Raw genomic sequence first — 20,059 nt, 5'->3', positions numbered from 1 at the left:
CCCTCAGACACATGGTGTGAACTGTGGTGTTGTCATATGCAGGAACAGGAGTTGGACTCGATGATCTTTGTGGGTCCCTACCAACTCAGGACATTCTATGATCCAGACAAGAGAGCGGCTATTTGGGCACGGGCTGAGAGCACCATGAGCTCCAGCGGGGCTGGTAGGAAGCCTTCAGGCAGAGTGTGGGCTGTAGAAGCGCAGGGCCCCGACAAGCAGCGGGTGTGTGCGGTCGGTGACAGATGCCGCTGAGCACCCCAGTGCGGCCGCCGGGGGGCAGCGGCGGGAACAGCCCCGCCAACCGCCTGGGGGGAGGGCGGGGCGACAGGGCGGAGCTTCCAGGGGCGGGGCCTATCGGGGCGGGGCTTCCGCCCGCGGTCGGGTTGCCTGCGGGGGGGAGCGGGAGAAGCTCTGGGAGCACGTAGGCGGTGGGCGGGGCGTGGCCCCGAAAGGGGTGTGGCGAGGCGAGCCGGGGCGGGGCACCGGGGCACCGGGGCCGGGGAGGCGGGCGGGGCGGGGGGGGGAAGGGCGGGGCGCAGCGTGGCGAGGGGCGTGGCGCGGGCGGCCGTTGGCTCTGTGGCGCGGTGGGGCAGCCTCCTTCCGGGGCAGGCACACAAACACCGCGGGCCGCGAGGGGCGGGGGTCGGCGCGGTGGCGGTGGCGGCGCGGGCGGGAAGCGGCGGGGGCAGCGGGGCCGCCCCGCCTCCTTTCGACGCTGCGGTCGGCGGCCGGCGCAGGACAATGGAAGAGGCGGCAGCGACGGTAGCAGCAGCCGCGGCGGCAGGGGGGCCCTGCCCGACGGATCGAACGGGGGCGCCCTACCCGACGGATCGAACGGGGGCGGCGGCGCTGAGCGGGGAGAATGAGGCCGAGAGCCGGCAGGGCCCGGCAGAGCGCGGCGGAGAGGTGGCCCCGCTCAACCTGTTGGACACTTGCGGGGTGTGCGGGCAGCCCATCCAGAGCCGGCGGCCCAAGCTGTTGCCTTGCCTGCACACGGTCTGCCTGCGCTGCCTGCCGCGGCCCGAGCGCTACCTCATGCTGCCCCCCGTCGTCCCCGCCTCGGCCGCCGGCACCCCCAGGGAACCGCAGCCGCCGGCGCCCCCCTCGGCGCCTTTCTCTTCGCCGTCCACGCTGAACTGCACGCCCGGTAAGTGGCCCTCCTGCCGCCAACCGCTTCCCTCCGCCTGGCCGCCGTGCTTGGGACTGCAGCCCTCTCCACCCCGCGCCCCTGTCCCCTCGGAGGCTTGTGTGTCGCGATAGACGTAGTGGGCGGGGAGCTGTCGCGATGGGGAAGCCCCGGGTGCCGTGGGCGGGGTGCAGGTGCTGGGCTGCCGGGGGGACACGGACCCGTCGGGGCGGGCTGCGCTCGCCAGCGCCGAAGCTGGTGAGGGGATTCTGGTTTGGTTTTGTGTGTGTGGTTATTTTGTTTATTTATTTATTTATTTTTAAATTTCCCACCTCGGAAGGGAAGGCAGTAATTTAGTTTGCCAAGACCTCTCAGTGTGGAGGGAGAGGAGCGACGGGAGCCGTCCCCCTTCTCCCCCCCGCTCCGCTTCGAGTGGCCGTGGGTTCGGGGCCCGTGGCCGGATGGGACGCTGCCCTCGGTGGGCGCCGGGAGGATTTTTGCGCCCGGGAGGGTTTGCTGTTGCCTCTTGCCGCGGAAAACCTTAACGCGGGGTGTTATGAAGGCAGAAAAACGTAACGAGGAAAGAGACTTCTTTTGGGTGGTGTTTCCAGGCTGCAGTTTGGAGCTCACCTGGAAGGAAGCCCTGCAGGTGTCATCCATCCTCTATAAACGGCGCTGTGCCGGGGCGGTAACAAGTGCGGACAAGCAATAACACTTGTCCATGTGACAGGCAGCCAGCGTGGGCCCTGTAATGCATTAATGTGAAACTTTAATTGCCGCGCTGGACTGGGAATGCAGCGAGGAAGTTTTGGTAAGCGCCTATATTGACATAGTAGCTCCTCTCAATGCTGCAGAAGATGTGCCGTGAACTCCAGCAATGTGAAAGTACTTTCCTAATGTTTTTCTTATTTCCTAGCCTTCTTACATCTAGTGGGTCACTTAATTTTGCCAAAGGCAACTTCATCTTAGAAGAAGGTGCAAACAAGTATTGTCTAGTGGAAACAGTTGAAGATCCTGCAGAATCTTGAATAGGAAAGAGGAAGTACGATGGAAATGGAGCCTCTCTATAGGCATTAGTGGAGGTTCTGTTTATTAGGCTGTGTAGTGGGGGCTCAAGTGAAAAATTCTACATGAAGAGGTGGTAACTCCAGATTGACCATTCTTAAGCAAATATTGGCTGTTTTCCTTTAAATGCATTTAGGAAACATTTACCATCCTGCCAGCAGTTCTGACCAGAAAGATTGCAACTTGAACATGCAAATGTTTGCAGCAATTTGTAAAGGAACACCCTCTTGAGAGAAAGGTGTATTTGGGACAAGTGAAGAGGCGGCCTTGCTTCAGAATATCTGAGAAACTCCTGAGTATGTTATTAACAGTATATATGGAGCCTCTTCATCTACACGGATGTCTCTTAGTGTATTCATTTAGTCTTTAATTTTAGCATATAATTTATGTAGTAGTCAGACTGCCTAGTCAGAAGGTCCAGAATGGGAAAATCTGTGAAACCCAAAGCCAGTATATTTAAGACTAGTTAATCTAGGAGATGTTATTGGCTGTACGTCCACAGGTAGAACTGTGAGGTTCCGTGTGGGAGGAACAGAAGAGGTGCAAACCTTAGTGCAGATTATTGCAAGACGAGATACTGGGGAATGAGAAATTGGGCAGAGATGCAGCTAGCTCAGGGGCTGCAGCTTAGGCTAAGAGGCAATGTAATCATCATCTTATGGGTTTTGAGGTCACGAACAGCATAGCTCAATTCCCAGATGTTTTGTTTAAATATAGCAGAAATAGGGGTCTGTAGTTGAGTATGAAATTAGATGCATTGTAAGAATGCAAAGACATGTGTTATTCAAACATCTGCTTGAGAGGACAAATGATAGATGAAATAATGAATTGTATCAACAGTAAACTTGTAGCTTTGTTCCCTGCTTTTGACTATGTGAGTTGGTTCTGTAAGAATGAGTTGCACAGTCTGTATTCCTCCTCATTCTACAAATCTACAGACATTATTTTTACCCTGTCAACTTTTCTATCAAGTTGTTTTCATGCTTCCACACTACCATTCATTGTCCAATAGGAAGAAGAAACTTGTAGAGATCTCAGAGTCTTCTGGACACATTCTTTGTCTTTTCATTGTTTTGGCCAATTAAAATGACAATGGCTGTATACTAGCTACGTAAGGCCTAACTTGATATGCATAGGCTGCTCTCAGTTTTCCAACTGATATAAAATGTTGTAAACTTAAGTTAGGATTGGGAAAAAAAAAAGTGTCAGTGTCTAAAGCTGATTATATTAAGGAAAGATGTCATGATTGCAGGAGTTCCTAAATTCTCCAAAGATGGAAAGAAGGACAAAATGGTGCAAATCTGTCACCTCTTCTGGTAGTATGTTTTCCAAAATGTTTGAGGAGTGACCTGAAGAAATAATCTGAAGAGTGTAAGCTTATAAAGTTGGATAGTAAATGCCTCTCATGATGTAAATTATGAGATTACTGTGACTAAACTGAAGAAATAAACAGCAAGGAAGCTATTTGTGCTGGAATTAATGCTCTTGGTAAGGAACACAATGGAATTGCAAACTATGAAAAGCTCCTGAAAGATAAGCAGACAGGCTGCTGATGCACATGTGCTGAGTAGAAACACGTTGCACAAAAAAGAAGCCTGAAGAAAGATCGGTAGAAGGAAGTCTGTTTTGAACAAAGGAGGGGATGTGATTTGGAAAGTGCTTCTCTGAGCCAGCCTTGAGATGGAGTGTTGTGCTAGTATCCAAATTAGTTGAGAAGCAGGTAGCTAAAGAGGAACTGAGTTTCAAGTATAATCTGGATATGCTTTTTGTCTTCAGGAAACTGTTTCCAAGCAGAAACAGTCCTTAGCTTTGCTAGAACAACATGTGCATTCAGCTTCATCATATAGACAAGTTTACTTGGGAGCATGTTTGCTCTCGTTCTGTAAAGGTACTCATAACTAGTAAAGGAGTGCTATAGAAAACAAAAACAAAACAAACAAATATAACCCCCAAACTTTCAAGCTTAAGGATGTGGAATGAGTTAAGAATTTTGGTGTTGCTCACTTGAATACAAGGTTCAGCACTGGTAATGGCAAAGACAGGTGTCAAGACATGTAAAGGACTTTCTTGTGGTGGATGTTAATCAGGATTCCTACTGCAAAGGTAGACTGGTGGCAAGGCATATCAAGTTGGGCTTAGCTAACTAGCTAAGCTAGTATACAGGCATTGTCATTTTAATTGGCCAAAACAATGCCAACATACTCTATCCTGCTATGTGCATTCAATTTTGAAATTATTTATATAGAAAAGAAAACCTGGATTTCCTGATATGTGTACTGTTCTTGAGGTTTAAGGTGTTGCAGAATCAGCTGTGTGTCAGACTTCAATGGTTTTAGCACTGGAGAACTCACTGTTTGTTTTCTCAATGTTCAATGGCAACTTATTTGATGTAGGTCATATTTTTATTGTTGCATTGCCAAAAAAAGGGTTACCAGGCACAGAACATAATGAACTGTGGGGCATACTGCAAGAATTATTCTGTAAATGTGATAACTGGCTTGTGAGCAAGTGTCTACAGATGCTGCTGCTAAGTATCTTGGCGAACTTCATGTGTTCTTCCTTTTTGTTTCTCAAATGACCATTCTTTAGTGTTTGATTGTGTGAGTTGTAACTGGTGTATGCAAGAAGGCTGTTATTAGAAATCCACCATTCACCCAAATTTTGTGCCGGGTGGTGTTTCAATGACTAATTGAGTAGTAGCCTATTCTTAATTAAAGGACAGCATTCATAATTTGGGGAATATATGGACATCATAGTACTTTTGTGGAATTTTTAAGTGTGAAAGAGAGACATGGATACTGCAAAGTTATAGATTGAGATTCTATTCCTTTTCAAAACTGCTTAAGTTGCAGATATCCTTGTTTGTGTGTCATCAGTCTGTACATGAAATAGTTTGGGAACTGATGTGGGGAAAAACTTGTGAATGGAAATGTGTAGCATAATTTCAAGCAGGTATCACAATTAAAGTGTGCTAGTGTCAATACAGAAATAGTAGAGGAAAAATGGTTTTTCTATGTTTTATCTGTAGACAAATCTACCAGCAAACAAATCTGTATGAAGCTGCTAGAAGCACGTAATGTTTGGACACTCCCTGGATATAAATTCTTGGGGATTGTCCAGACTAACAACTCAAATATGTTTGATACTTGCTGTTAATTACAGAGTAAATACTTCAGAGTTACTAAACAAGGATTTCAGTGATGTTCATGTTTAATGTTTCATATTTCACTTATTAATGTCCAGAAATATTTGTTGACTAATGCAGTTTGGAGGTTTCTAAGGCATGGAATGAAGACCTAACCCTTGATATCCTCTCTGCTGTTTTATTATGTCCCACAGTTAGTCCTTATCCAGATAGCTTTAAGCTCTTTCAGATTCTCTTCTGATCTTGATATCTGGACTTTCAATGTCATCACTTCATTTGACCTTGAAAATACAGCTTTTAAAATTAACTTAAATTTTTCTTTTTGCTCTGTATGTAACATTATTTCCCTCTTGGTTTGATAATGATTAGGATCCTTATTAGTTAGTTTGAAGGATATAATAGCTTCATTTGAGCTTTGTTATGTTGAAGACAAATTTTTCTTCCAGGTCTCAGTAGTCGAAGAAGACTTCAGTTGTTTGTTTTGTGGTGTGGTTTTTGTTGTTGTTATTGTTGTTGTTTGTTTGTTTGTTTGTTTTAATTTGCTTGTTACATATGATTATTTCCGTTTCATCTTTGCCACTTGCTTAAAGTGAATTCTGTCCATCTTTGCTCTTACAAGGAGTCCGTATTTTATTCATGTGTATACATTCACACTTGAAAATACATGGTTGCATCTATCCATCCTTTCACAAGTCTTAGTTCTTGATGGCACCACAGCAGAAATGAATTATCTAACCTGTAACAAACTTAAGGAGATGTAGCAGTGCTGATATTTGAAAATAATATATGTTACAGGAATATGTATTGGGAGGATATGCCTACTTTTCATACTGTGTTTGATGTGTGCTTACTTTGAATTGAAAACTCGGGAGCCTCAAATATTGCATATGTGGAAAGCATTTAGCATTGTTACAGGTAAAATATAATATTATTGTTTTAATAGCCTGTAATGGACAAACCTATTGGATAAGAAGTAATGAAAATAGTAAAAATTTGAAATATTAATCAGTAAACTATCTAGAAAAGATTCTTATTTTTCTAATTATAATGCCCTTCTTTTGGGAAAAAGGTATGGTCTCAAGATAAGTGATGGGATATGATACTAACTGTCAAGTGTAATTTGAAGTAGAGGATATATTTGCCAAAGACTCCTACATTCTTTCCTACCAGGAATTCCACACAAAATATCTGTTAGACACACCTATACAGCCTTTATTGAGGTGGACAACTACATGATGCTGAAAGAAGTTTTAATCACACTTGTTCCAATATCTGATTAATGTAAGCATATCATATATACTTACTATATTACGTATGTCCATAGAATAGTATTTTGAGTGCAAGTTAGATGATTTTACATTCTTGCTTCTTTCACTGATAGGAAGTGGGAGATTGAAAAGCTGAAGCTATCAGAAACATCAGATGAGTGTTAAACCAGCTGTAGTGATTTAGTCAAGCTCATTTGAATTAAAAGCCTTTTACAAGTTAGCCTGTAGAAGTTATCACAGTAGGTGAACTTTTTTAATGGACATTTTAATCCTCAGAGGCCAACTCTGTTCCCATCCAAAATCAGCTTGTAATATCTCTGGTAAGCAATTAGTACCTTTACTAATGGAAAGGAATCCTAGATCATAAGGTAACAGGAGAGGAAAAATATAGTAATATATTAAAGTGTCAGATGTGTATCTAGTGAAAAGTATACTGGGTTGTTTTAATGTGTATCATAGACATATATCTTAAGAAAATTATTTGCCTGAAGAACAAAGGAAAAATGATAGCACACATGTTAATTAAGAGGCAAGTCGAGGAAGGGGTGTGTGCTTTGTGGGAAGTGTGCTGAAGAGCTGGTAGGCCGCGCAGCAGCCTTTGAGGGTGGCCTGCTGACTTACAGGCCTTTTACAAAGTGGCCATGTTCACTCAGCTTTGCCCAGTTTTTTAAATTTAACAGAGGAATTTTGTTGAAACTCTTGATTCTGAATGTGGTGGTGTTAAAGAAGCTGATCTCTTGTGCAGGAAATGCTCTTATGCCAGTTTGTGCTAAGTTGCTGTAGTTGGAATTTCCATATTATTTTTAGTGGAATTTCCCAGTAACGGTGAACTTGTGTAGCTGGTATTTTGCCCATCAAGTCTAATCTAAAAAACAAGAAAGGGGAAAACCAGAAAGAATTTTAAGTGAAGTTTAATGTGACTGCATTTCAGTATGAATAATGGACTGCTTATGAAAAATCTGTTATTTCTGAAATTGGAAATTTAGAGTTTTAAAATATTTTTGCAAGAAGATGAAATACTTTAATGTGATAATTTTCACTGCTTTCCTAACAATAATATGCTGGTCAGGCAGGGTACTTCAGGTGAATATGGCCCTGTAGCTTGCATTGTGGACCTATGTATATGATCTGGCTGAACTGTGAATAGTAGCAAAATATCCCACTGGACTTAATATCTCTTATCTGTTGTAACAGTTTAATGGTACTTTTCTGTGACCTTTAAATCAGACAAATAAAAAATTGTTTTAATAGAAAAATTCCAGTGATGCTGTTAATTTTTACTTCAGCAATTAGGTAGCTATGGAGTAATTTACTGTTTAAACTATATGTTTGCAGCTAATATGTATTTTGAAGACCTCAGTGTCATAGTTGAGCTGACTAAATATCTACTTTTTTGTTTCTAGTGGCTAGAGAGAATATATAAAACATAAATGTTTACCATCAAAGAAAGCATGAAACAGTTGTGTGAGGTAAATAAGAAAATCACACCATTCTTGACAAGAAACAGTCTTGTAAAGTCAGGTATGAAACCAAAGGTTGAGCAAAAGAATGTTCCTAATTACTTGATACTGTCTCTCCAGTGCTTCAAGTATATGCTTATTTGAAGCTTTTTATATGGGAGAAAATGGTATATTACCTTGCATACATTACTAACTTATGATGGTGGGCTGATGTTAAACTTTCTAGTTATTTTTCAAGCTTATCAGTGGGCTATGGGGAAAGGAAAGACAGCAAGCAAGGTTCAGCTGCTTGAATTGCATTCAGAGGTTTTGAGGACCCTTGTTTCTAACATGAATTTGGGTTACACGCACATTCTCATTTAAAAAAAAAATCTGCGACTCCAGTGCTAAGCCCTGCACAAATGGGGAGTATGTGGACAAGAGAACTGAGCCACTTGCTTTCTGACTGTAGAAAGATTCTTGCTTCTGATTAATAAGTTAGTTGCCACAGGCAACTTTTTTTTTTTTTAATGGTGAGTTCCCCTTTGTGCTGTAGTCTCTCAGGTGAATATTTGCATTTGAATAAAACAAGACTGTAGCTGAAATACCCTTTGAACTAAAATGATTACCTAATTTGAAAAGTGCCTGTATATTTTCCCAGTGAGCTGATACATCTGTCTGTACTGTACATAGTAAAAAAGAAATTGGACTATTTTTACGTAAGCGTTGACTTGGAAAACCCCGTGTATTTTCTAGGATGCCTACTTGAGATCAGGAAGTGTGTAATAAACTTTAAGTTCGCTTAGTCTGCTTCTTTCCTTTCTAGGCATCTGCTGCACAGTCACAACATGGTTAAGGATGTGTAGAGTTGAAGTATGTTGAACTAACACTGTAAGCCAGCCTAACAGAAGATTATGTTAGGCTTAGGCAGCTGCTGAACTTGCTGTGTCAGGATACTTCTAACACTGATGCTGGTTCAGGGAGGGAACGCTGACAGCTGTTCAGGGAATGAGTAAGTGGGAAGAAAGAGAGGTAGAGAGCTGCAGCAATCTGCTGGGGCTGGAGAATAAGGCATTCTTAAGTGGGTGCAAGGTACAGACTGGGAAACAGTCCTGTCTTTTTCTTAGAAATGGTCTTACAGCTTGGACCAGATACAGTTTAGAAGCAAAGCCGCAGTTTATGATACCTCATTTCTTCTAGATTATTATCACTGCTGTTTAAACTCAACAGGGCCAAAATAATAATAATTCTAGAAGCTGTTTTGGCAAAATAAAGAAGACTTTAAGGGCATCCCAAAGGGATCGAACTGACAGTCCTCTTCCCTCCATTCCACTCTTTGTGCAAGAGCTGTAGTCTGGGTTCTTTAGGAAGCTAAATACTAATCTGGCATCCTTTTAAAGTCCATTTAGCAACAGTATTATTGTATTGTGTTCCAATCTGATTGTATTTATTGTGTGAAGTTTTTTTCTTTTCCCTGCTCCCAGTTCCATTGGGATGAGATCAGATTTAATAAGGTTTTCTTTGGCTGCCTTTTGACTGGTTTTAAATTATTGAGAATATAGTGTAGGTGCTATGAGCTGCAGGATGCCTGACATAAAACCTTTGCCAGAATAGCTCTTGTTCTGCCTCAAAATTGTGGTTGTTTGTTTTTTCTTTTTCATTTGACATTATGCCAGCCAAGTAGGTTAAGAAGCACATGATTGAACCCTTGTGAATATTACTTAAAAATAAAGTAGGAATTGAAGTGTAATCCTATTTCATTCCCAAACTAGTATTGGAGGTAATATTTCCAGAACGTTATTATTTTAACTAGTATATAATCAGTTCTTTCAGGTGGTATACCACAACAAGGTGGAATGAAATTCCTCCAAAGGATGGGTAAATGGCACTTCTGAAGAGCCGTTTTGGTCAAAGATTCATTTCCCTAAGTTTCATTCTTAGTATGGAGAGAGTCATGTTGGGAAAGTGTCTTTGAAGTTGAGGGAAACCATAGGAAGACTTGATTTCTTCAGTGGATGTGGATGTTCACATTGGCCTGGCTCCTGGTTCAGATGTCTATTGCAGATTACAGCAAGAGAAGATATCAAGAGAGATGAATGGGAACACAACTAGCATCACTGCTGCCTCTAGCCTGCTGCTTTCTGAGAGCTATAGGGCAGCTCTTTGAAATCGCTGTTGTTCTTACTTGATCAGTTAGTGCATTCTTTCAACCCAGAAGAAATATGTCTTCTTAGTTACATTCAGTAATTTTTATATTAATGCAATGTCAGAAGGAAAAATGCTGCATCTTAATGCTGGTTCTTGGAGGCTGTGTAGTCTGTGGCTCTCACAATGCACATATTACTCCAGCTTTGCAGTCTGAAAGTTATATGGGAATGGGAAAAAGCTGGTTACCTTGCTTCTTGAATCCTTACAGCAGTGCTGTGAGATACTGGGCACATATAAAGAGAGCAATATAAAGTGAGCTGGCTTTTTATTCCTGTACATCTACACCCAAAAGTGCAATGCTTGTAACTTGCAGACAACTTGGAGGATATTTTCCTCTTTAATTACTGGTTTTATTGGAGGGATTCTTGCAAATGAATTGGATGTCCAAAACTTTATAATTGATGTAGTTACTGGAAAGCAGTGGGTGTTTTTAAGTTATGATACATCTGACCAAGTGTAGACATCTGCTTTTAGGATGAGACCACTCATGACCTAACTTTATTGCCTAGGTCTGCATTGACTATGAAGGGAACTTTGTGTAAATCAACACTTAAATTAACCCTACTGAAGATATTGAAGTTTGGCAACACAACAAAGAAGCTTTATCCATCTTTCAAGTGGAAAGTTTAACTTTATGGAGTTACTTTAGCATAACAGATCGGTATTATTTCTGTGTTGCCATTAGGAGTTACTTTTTCTTACATGCAAAAATTCTGCACGTGACAAGCTGTAATATTAAACAGCTTTAGAATGTAACAAGTAGTCAGAATAGACTGGAATTTGGAATCTTGGTGGTGTTTTGCTCAAATAAATTGTCTTGTATTTTTTTATTCCAATAATAATGGCTTGCACAGCACTCAGACATATCTGATGGAAACTGCAGGAAATAAAAAATATATTTCTTTTTTTGCCTTATTGACTACACTTATCGGAGTGGGAATTTTCATCAAATATTGTCTGTGTCTTTCATTGTCTCTGTGCCTGTCAACAGCAAACCTTAAAAAAAAAACAACTAGAAATCCTGAAAATATTACCAGGTTAATAATGAAAGACTTAATTCCAGCACAGATAAAAATATACCTTCATAAATATTCAGAATTTATTGATAAATACATATTAAATTCTTTCTTACTGTTGGGGATCTAGGTTCTGGGTGTTGTACTTCTGGTAAATGTGCTATTATAGTTATTGAAGAGGCAAGAATTAGAAAAAAATTATTATTATTTTATTTTTTTTAGTATCAGTCTGCCCTTTTTCTCTACTCCCTCACACAACAAAATGACCTAAACAAAGGCAGAACCTTTTCTTCTAAATTGGCAAGTTATTTTTATGTACTTTTGAACATCTGTTCCCTGCATATACAATTTAAGGATAAAGTTGATGGAGTCTTCCATTGTGTTTGTTACGTCCTTGTAATCTATATTTTGAGATAGTTTGAAGGAACATAGTAGAGGTATTGATGGCTTCTGAACTCTGTCCTCAAGGAGAACTTCAGAATAGATATGTGTATAGCAGAATACAGATGGATGCAGCAAACACTAGAGTTAACAAGTTGATTGCTCTGAATATCGAAACCGAAGTGATTTGAACCTTTTTTTTTTTTTTTTTTTTTTGAAGCTACAGACAGCAGTTTGTTTGGGTAATACATAAGAAATGTTCTGTGTGTCTCACTTGTATTTTCCACCAGGAATTTGAAGTCACAATAGCAAAGTTATGTGGAACAGAGTAGACAGGTAAGTTGGGATGGACCTGTCCAAGCTGGAATATCTTCTGCCACTTCTGAATGTCTGGGATGCCTGTGACATTCCAAAAAGGGCTGGCAGATGTGCTGCACAATCCACAGGAGACCTGTTTCCTTCTGGCATAGCATTTGGGAGCCAGGCAAGATCTCCTCTTCAAATTAGGTCTGTCTGGTGAGGCACCCGAGTTGCTCCCCTGAGGATTGTGACATGGAAAATGAGGGCCAAGAGGAGTGTTTCCTAAGTCCTGATAGGTAGTTTCCAGTGATGGAGCAGTGATCATATTGAGAATGGGAGGAGACTTATGAGAGAACAGATTGCAAGGGTGCATCTGAGCAATCAAAGGAGAGAGGGCAGAACACGATCTGGCTCAAGGCCTTGAATAGCATTAGTGTTTTCGGATTACATTTCTCCTGAAATACTCTGACTAAAGCCCATTACCTACTGTTCTTGCTACTGCTTCCAACGTGGTTCCCTTAATGTGGTCTGCAAAATGCTATTTCAGTAGAATATATTAATTTAGACAGCATTAAACCCACTTTGAAAATGTTTGCAACTTGAAAAATACTAGGCTGCTCAAAATGCAAGAATATCACTGAATCTTAAAAATCTTTGCATCTTGTATGCTTGAATGCACTACATCTACGTTGGAAATACTTGACAATCTTGGGACTTGAAAGAATATATTTTAATTTTGATGACAGAAATGCTCATCACAGTCAGCAGTGACAATTGGCATAATTGTTGGCAGCTTCTGCATTGTCACTTAAGCGTGTTCATTGCAAGGCAGTGGGGGTTTTTATTCATAATCTTGTACTTAAATATTATCTATCCCACAATAACAATATTTCCCTTTATTACCATTATGACACTATGTATAATTGTGTTGTTGAAGGAAATGCGTTGGACAGTGGTGGATGTGAACGTAAAACTCTCCCTTCAGAATTGCTTGAAGTATTCAGAAGTGACTGGAGAGTCAACCCTTCCAAAATTTACGATTTATGAAATCTAATATGCGATATTTAAAGTGTTTGAAGATTGGGCACATTTAGCAAAAACAATGAACCATTTCACAGAGCAGCTGAAATATTTTAATTCAGCTCTGCAGTGTTTTCCAAGAAAGTCAATGCACTGCAGCATAAAAACCGGCCTGTAACACTCTTCCGGAGGGGGGATTACAGCTAGTAGTCTTTGTCTAGTTTTCATTTATTTACGTTTTAAAGGGTGGTAGATAAGTTTATTAAAACCTGAATGCTTTATCTGCTAGATTCATGGTTGCTTTGAATGTTTGTATTTTGGCAGTAGGTGCAGGTTTCCCCTGGAGATGTGCTTGCTTGTTGGTTTAACCTATCTCCCCTCCACTAGCAGCAGCAGGCTGTCAGAACTAGATAGGAGCAGCTTTTTCTGGAACAAACCAGTTTGAAGAAGTTGCCAATTTTGCAGTGCCACTATAGGCTTAATGAGAAACAAGAGGAAAGCATTAATTACTTTCAGAATTGATTCTGATGTTATTGCACATGATATCACCACTTGAATTAAGGTTTCCAAGTGTTTGTTTTTAACAGAAAAACATGACCTGTGTAAATAGACCCAGCTCACCCTCAACGCCATGCATTTTAATGAAAAACTTTGCAAATATCAATGGTGTCCATAAACACAGTGAGAAAAGATTCTGTAGGTCACAATTAAAATGCCCTAATTTTCTGTTTAGTTAGGCTAAAAATGTTAGAGCTGGCACTGTCTTCAGTTTCTAGCATGCTTTCTATTAATGTGAACTAGCCTGTCCATTTGCTAAAAAATTTAACTGTATGCGTGACTTGCTGTTAGTATTTTTTTATTCTGAAAGCTGTATAATTAAAATTTCAAACAAGAGTCCTATGAAAGTGAGGCAAATTGCCTTATGCAAACCTAATTAATTTATTCTGTAATGACTATGTCATTTTAGGGAAAATTAGTTTTAGAGCTTCCAAGCTCTCTGTTTAATCAAGAGAGCTCCCTTTCACGAAACTGGTATTTCTGTGACTGATCTGTACTGAAGAAAGGGGACCCTTATGCTCTCCTTTTTTACTAAAACACTTTGCATCTACAAATAAAAATTACCTTTTGGGTCTACAAATGATTATCCAAGGGCTTTATTAAGTTGTCCCTGAAACCAGTTCACTACAGTGAAAACGCTGAAACTGGGGCAAATCAGAGCAGTCTCCTTTTGTTGTCTCAGGATGCTTAGTAGTGTGGAACATCCTCCTGAGAAATTGAGAACTGAGTTGGAAATAATACAGTATATGCCAGAAATCCATTCTCCTGAATGGCTTGAGGTGGCATTGCTGTGGATGCAGTTTGCAACTTGTGAAGACGATTAAGAATGTACTGTGGTTTCCCCAATACAACCTTGCATTCCTTGAAGAGGTCTGTGTGCACATTGTGAGCCTGTAGCCAATGAGAACAGCGGAAACCAACTCTTCTGTCCCAGCACAACCCCATTTAATCCACATCATGTTCCCTAATCAAGCTCATTGCATGACAGCATAAATCTTTGTGTTGTCATCAGAGAGAAAAGAATGGGCAGGGGAGCCAGTGTTATTAGTTTTGTTAGCAATGTGTGTGGCATCCGGGCCTGGTTCATGCAAAGTCTGAATCATAGGATCATTTTGGTTGGAAGAGACCCTCAAAATCGAGTCTAACCGCTAAGAGTCACCAAACCATGTCCCTAAGAACCTCATCTATGCAATGTAGGTTCTATGAATGAAGGTTTCATGGCTGTTTTATTTTTATATGAATGGGTCCTGCTGCTAAAAATGGGTGAAGGTCTTCCCCTCTACTCCTCCTGCTCAAGAGCCACGTGGTTTTGATCTGATTTATTATATAGCTGCATGACCAACTATCCTGGCACAAAGGAGCAGATGAAAATGTGGTATCTTATCACTTATCATCCTTATGACAGTCATGATGGTGATTATGTGTCTTGGTCTTGTTTAAAACAAGACCAGTTCTCTTTTAGTGAATTTTCCTTTCAGCTAAGTTCATCTAAGTAACTGCACTTTTCTGAATTTGGCTGCAGGTTTTTCAGATGCTGTTAACTCTGGAGTTGATAATGCCAGTGATGGTATGCAGAAGAGGTCCAGGCTTAGACTTATTGCTCTGGCAGCCAAGGTTACTGATAAATTTTCCATGTCCCGTAAGTGAGAGGGGTATATTTGCAAAGAGGGGTGGACGGAACAGGTGACTAAAATTGACCAACCAAGTATTCCATCCCATACACTGATATTAAACACCCTGTAAAAGTGGGAGATCACTAGGGTCTCGCTCTCTTCGATCATGAAGAGGATCCTGCCAGTTCTGCTTGTGATCCTAGACCTAATGTCAGGCCCTGCATCCCTGAATCCAGTTCCAGTTTACTTTAGGATCCAGTCCAGGACTTCCAGATGCCTGCCATGCAGCTGCTGGAGCTGCCCTACCTGGGGAAATTCAAGATTGGTTTTGTGTATTTTGTATTATTTTCTCTATTTATTTGTAGCATTAGTAAGGCATTTTTAACGTTTCCAACTTGTAAGCCTCTCTCCCTTTTCCCCTTATTGCCTTTTCTTAGTGGGGAGGGCAGGGGTTAACAGAGAAGCATCTGCCACGGTTTATTGTTGCCGTGCAGTAGACAGTGACATTATGGAACTCATCCCAAGTTAAGTAATATGTTTTCACCTGCCCACTGGAGCACTCTGGAAATGCTTGCTCCATTCAAAAAAAAAAAAAAAAAAATCTTTTTAGGATTATTTTGACAAAAATAAACCCTGGCACTTGAATTTCATGTTCCTGAAGAAGAACAAATGGCTAAGTATGCTTTTCAAATCTTACTTCCTGCAGTGATTTCATGTTGGACAGTAACAGTTACAAGCTGACACATTGAAAATACTTACCTACTCTCAAAGCTCAGTGGACTGCCTGCCTACATTTAGTTTCTCCCTCAGCGGGCGTGAGTGCGCAGAGACAGGAGGAGGAGCAGTTTCAAGCCTCTTTTCCTTCTTCTTGATCGACAATGGATTTCTTTGTTTTATACCTCGGAATGAAGATACTTATGTAGTAACTGGTTATTAAAAGGGAGCAAACTATGCAGTTCTTGTTAGGATTCTTACATCTGAAAATTTAAGCTCATGTAAAATGAGAATGTTCTCGGTGAAAGACATTCTAATGCATGTTATCCCTTGCAGTGCTACTCTTTTGAAGATGCAGTAAGTGCTAAGACTACAGAACATTACCTGTTCCTAAAAATACAGGGGGGTTTTCCTGTGCTTTGTACTTCTCAGATGTTTTTTCTTTTTTTGGTTTGTATCCACTAAACCTTGCAGTGCTTCAGGCCCAAACACACTGAAATTTCCAATTATTTTTCAGATGGATCCTGTACGTTTTTCTTGATTCTGTTCCCCCCTGCATTTGTTGTGCTGTAATGTACACTACAGGGCTGGAAGCAGTAGATTGCATTTGATGTGAATAGTGGAATGATCGTTAGAACCAGAAAACCAGTTTGTTATTACCTCTAGAGAAGATGAGGTTCTCTAGGAGTGAATATTCCAAATTGGAAGGAAGGATGGCAAATCAGCTGGCAATTGGAGCTTGAGAAAAGGTTGAGAGGGGAACATAGGATTTGAAACAAATAGGCAATTGGGGAGAGGTAAGTCCAGTCCAAAATTAAACAACTGGCTGAAGGTCCCTGGTTATCCACTCCTGTAGCTGTTTTGGAGTCACTGCTGGATCCTCTTGGGTGTTTGTTTAATTTAATTGACAGGATGTAGATGATGGTAGGTGATGATACTTCAGTCAATTTTAAAAAAAAATATAAGGCCACCTAGCCTAATTCTCCATCCCCCCACACTCTAAGGAGGAATAGGAAAGGTAGCTTGATACCGACTTGTTTCCTCTTCAAAGTACTACTAGATCTGTTTTTCTCAGGTATTCCCTGTGTCTCTGGAGTGTAGTGCAACATCAGGCATTCTGAAAGGAAATTATGTTAAAATACCAAGTGTTAACTCTTTATTTCTGGCAATTTGATATCTTAGCAAGTCTTCTTTCAGAGAACTTTCGGGAAGGAAAATTCTTTTGTTCACTAAAAAATAATTTGCTCTTGGAAGCCTCCCAACTATGCTGTTAAATTCACACACGAATATCTTGAAGCTCTTCAGAGCTGATTAGGTCAAGAATTAGTTGAGCATCAGAACATTAATGTGAAATTAGAGGTCCTCTTTACCCCCAGTTTAATCAGGACAAACAGCAGAACCTCATCATCTGGGAATGTGCTTAACCTCAGCAGCACTAGCCAAAATGATAACCTGCATCTGATGCTCTTCCTGATGCTGCTGTATTACAATTGCTCTGATAGTGTTGATGTAAAGATACCGGGCTTTTGTCTTTTGTGAAAATACTAGGTTCGGGCTGTGACTTGGTAATGTACTTGAAGAGTTTGAAGATATTTGACCTATAAGTATACCAAGTATAGCAATAATGTTCTGTGCTGTAACTTTCCAGTTTTTTCCTTCTCTTTTGCCCTCATTCCTTTTAACAAAACTATGGATATTTGGGAGAAGGGGGAAAATGAACAGCAGAATAGTTTGGGAACTTTTTTTTTCTTTAAAGCAATAATGTAGTTCTTGTTTTGATGACACAGTATACTTCTCATGTAGTTTCATGAGAGGATGAATTGTTTTCCTTGCCAATTTATATCAGGAAATCAATTAAATGACTTTTAATATCTTGCTATTCAGAATCTGAATCTTCCTGAACAGACCATAGTATAGTAGCTGGGGTTCTCAGCCGTGAAAGCACTGAAGTAAATTGGAGCACAATTCAGGAAGCAGGTGTCTTGAAACAAGAGGAAGGAAGTGTTGGCGAGAAGACTGAGCATGGTTAGAAAGCTATAGCACCATTGCTTCCAAACCATAATGCTTTAAAGTTTGATTCATTGTAGCACTAGGAAAAGTGTCTTGCAGAGGGACTGATGGCAGAAATGTTAATTAATTCAGAGGTTAATTTAGGAGTTACATTCTATGCATGCTTAAGGAACAGTTTAAAATGTAATTAAATGTTTGAGGAAAAAGGGTGTACCAATGAACATTAACAGCAAATACGTATGTGGGATATAATAAGAAAATACTCGGGCTATATTAATTTGCCTTTGTATGACATTCCTTATTTGCGTATGTTATTGTAACTCTTTGAAATACAAGCAGGAATGTCTTTGGAAAGCATCATTGTTCTTTTGGTTGTTCAAAAAAATCGGAGTTAGTTGCTTGCTACAGCACCTGTTGGCTTCTAACAAAAAGCTTAGATGCTTTCTCCTATGTTTACTTCAGCCATCTGTCTTGATACTGTTTGTCAGGTATGACTTTAAGCCAACCTGACTCTTTATGCACCAGGAGAAGTCAAATTCCTGATCAGGTCTATTGATAGGCTGGGGGGAGCAGTAACCCTCAGTGAGTGGTGTTGTGTTTTGTTACTACCATAGGACCTAGGATGGGATACTTGTCCGTGGTCTTGAGTTAAGCCTTTGATGTTTGGAATAAACTCTACAACTCAAGATGAGTTATCAAGCAGGTAGGTTTATTTTGGTGCCAGGGTGCAAAGGAATTTCTCCCAAAGCTTGCGCACCAGTTCACCTCAAAGTTAGCTATTTTATGTCAGTACATCATACATATTCATAACAGGGGTTGGATTAATACACAATTAGTTCTAGGAACAGGCGTGTTTATTATCATTATTTCTTGGAACTTCTTACCATAGAACTCCTCCTCTTGTCGCATGCGCACTGCCATCTGGTGGTCGCGGGTTGGGGTCTTTCGGATGAAGGCTCATAGTCATCTTCATTGTGCGCTTTTCACCTTTGGTTTGTTATACTGAGTTGGCTGAAATCCAAACCGCAGACCTGGTTACAACTGGACTGCCCCCTTCTTGCATGCCGGAGGCTCCTGTTGTCTCACCCACCAAGGATGCATTTAAGCCCCTATCTCTGTTAGTTTGGCTGACCCCATTGTATACATTCTCAGCTGTTATTGAGTTACACAATACATTGCTGTCTACACAGTCAATTTCTGCTAAGCCATGTATCACCTTTGTACTGGCAAACTGGATGAAGAAAAAAGGGTTTCAAGCCATGTCTGCAGTTACTTTATCAAATCACTGTACAGATAATAGATCGTTTCTACTATCTCAAATATTATTTAAAACTTTCAAGTCATTAATGTGCTGAAATTTAATATATGCTGTTTCCATTTTTATTGTTGACACTGAAAGACTCTAGCATGTATTTATGTGAGTTTTCTTCCTATCTTTTAAATAAAATTTTTCTTAAGCTACTGTAGTATATACTGTCATCTAGTAAACTAGTTTGAGGATGACGATACCAGTCTCAGTCTTCTGAGTCCTTTTTACTGGGTAAAAGGAGGAAGTGTAAGATCTCTTTGGTTAGCAATATTCTAAACTGGACTAGACCTCCGAAGTGGTACAGATACTGTGGTTGGCATGAGGTTAATGTATTCTCTACATCTCTCTTAAGGTTGCAACATGACAGAGTGCTGTCTTCTCCATGTAAAACCTGTATAGTTACTGAAACAAAATAAAGAAGGCCTTTGCTGTTAAGTTTATTTCTTTATCAGTGCTGGGGAACACTGGGGATCATCCTCCATAAGTGCTTCAACAACTGGATGCTCTTGGATTGCTTATATGCACACAATTATTGCATATTCATTACAATTTTTAGGATTTAACATGTATCTATGTTAAGAAATAATTGATAAAGTTAGTTATAATTGATTAGTTTCTTACTTATATCTATTAATTACCACTGAAATATAAGCTAAGCACTCTGCTTCTAAACAGTGTTACTTAATCTTCCGTCTCCCTCTTGTCATGCAGAAGGATCTAAAACTTGAAAAATAACCCCTTGTTTTGCAGGTGGTTAGAAATCATTTGTCATGTCAGTTGGTTCATGATGAGTATGTCTTTTGCAACTTAATCACAGTATACATTAATTTAGCAGCTTCTCTTCATTACATACAAACCAGCATCTCTTTCAGATCAGCTTCAGTTCT

General features: G+C 40.6%; 1 protein-coding gene across 1 annotated transcript in view; it reads left to right on the top strand.

Annotated features, from left to right (window-relative positions):
• The first annotated feature begins 660 nt into the window (after positions 1–660).
• Positions 661–20,059, top strand: part of TRIM24 (tripartite motif containing 24) — a 62,896-nt gene continuing 43,497 nt past the window's right edge. Inside the window, exon 1 of the mRNA XM_065861316.2 lies at positions 661–1,147. Within this exon, the coding sequence (XP_065717388.1) occupies positions 742–1,147 (406 nt within the window). The 5' untranslated portion in view covers positions 661–741. The remainder of the gene's footprint in view (positions 1,148–20,059) is intronic.

Source organism: Patagioenas fasciata, chromosome 1, assembly GCF_037038585.1.
Source record: "Patagioenas fasciata isolate bPatFas1 chromosome 1, bPatFas1.hap1, whole genome shotgun sequence".
In the NCBI taxonomy this organism is placed as follows: Eukaryota; Metazoa; Chordata; class Aves; order Columbiformes; family Columbidae; genus Patagioenas; species Patagioenas fasciata.
This window is presented reverse-complemented; position numbering and strand designations above follow the sequence as displayed.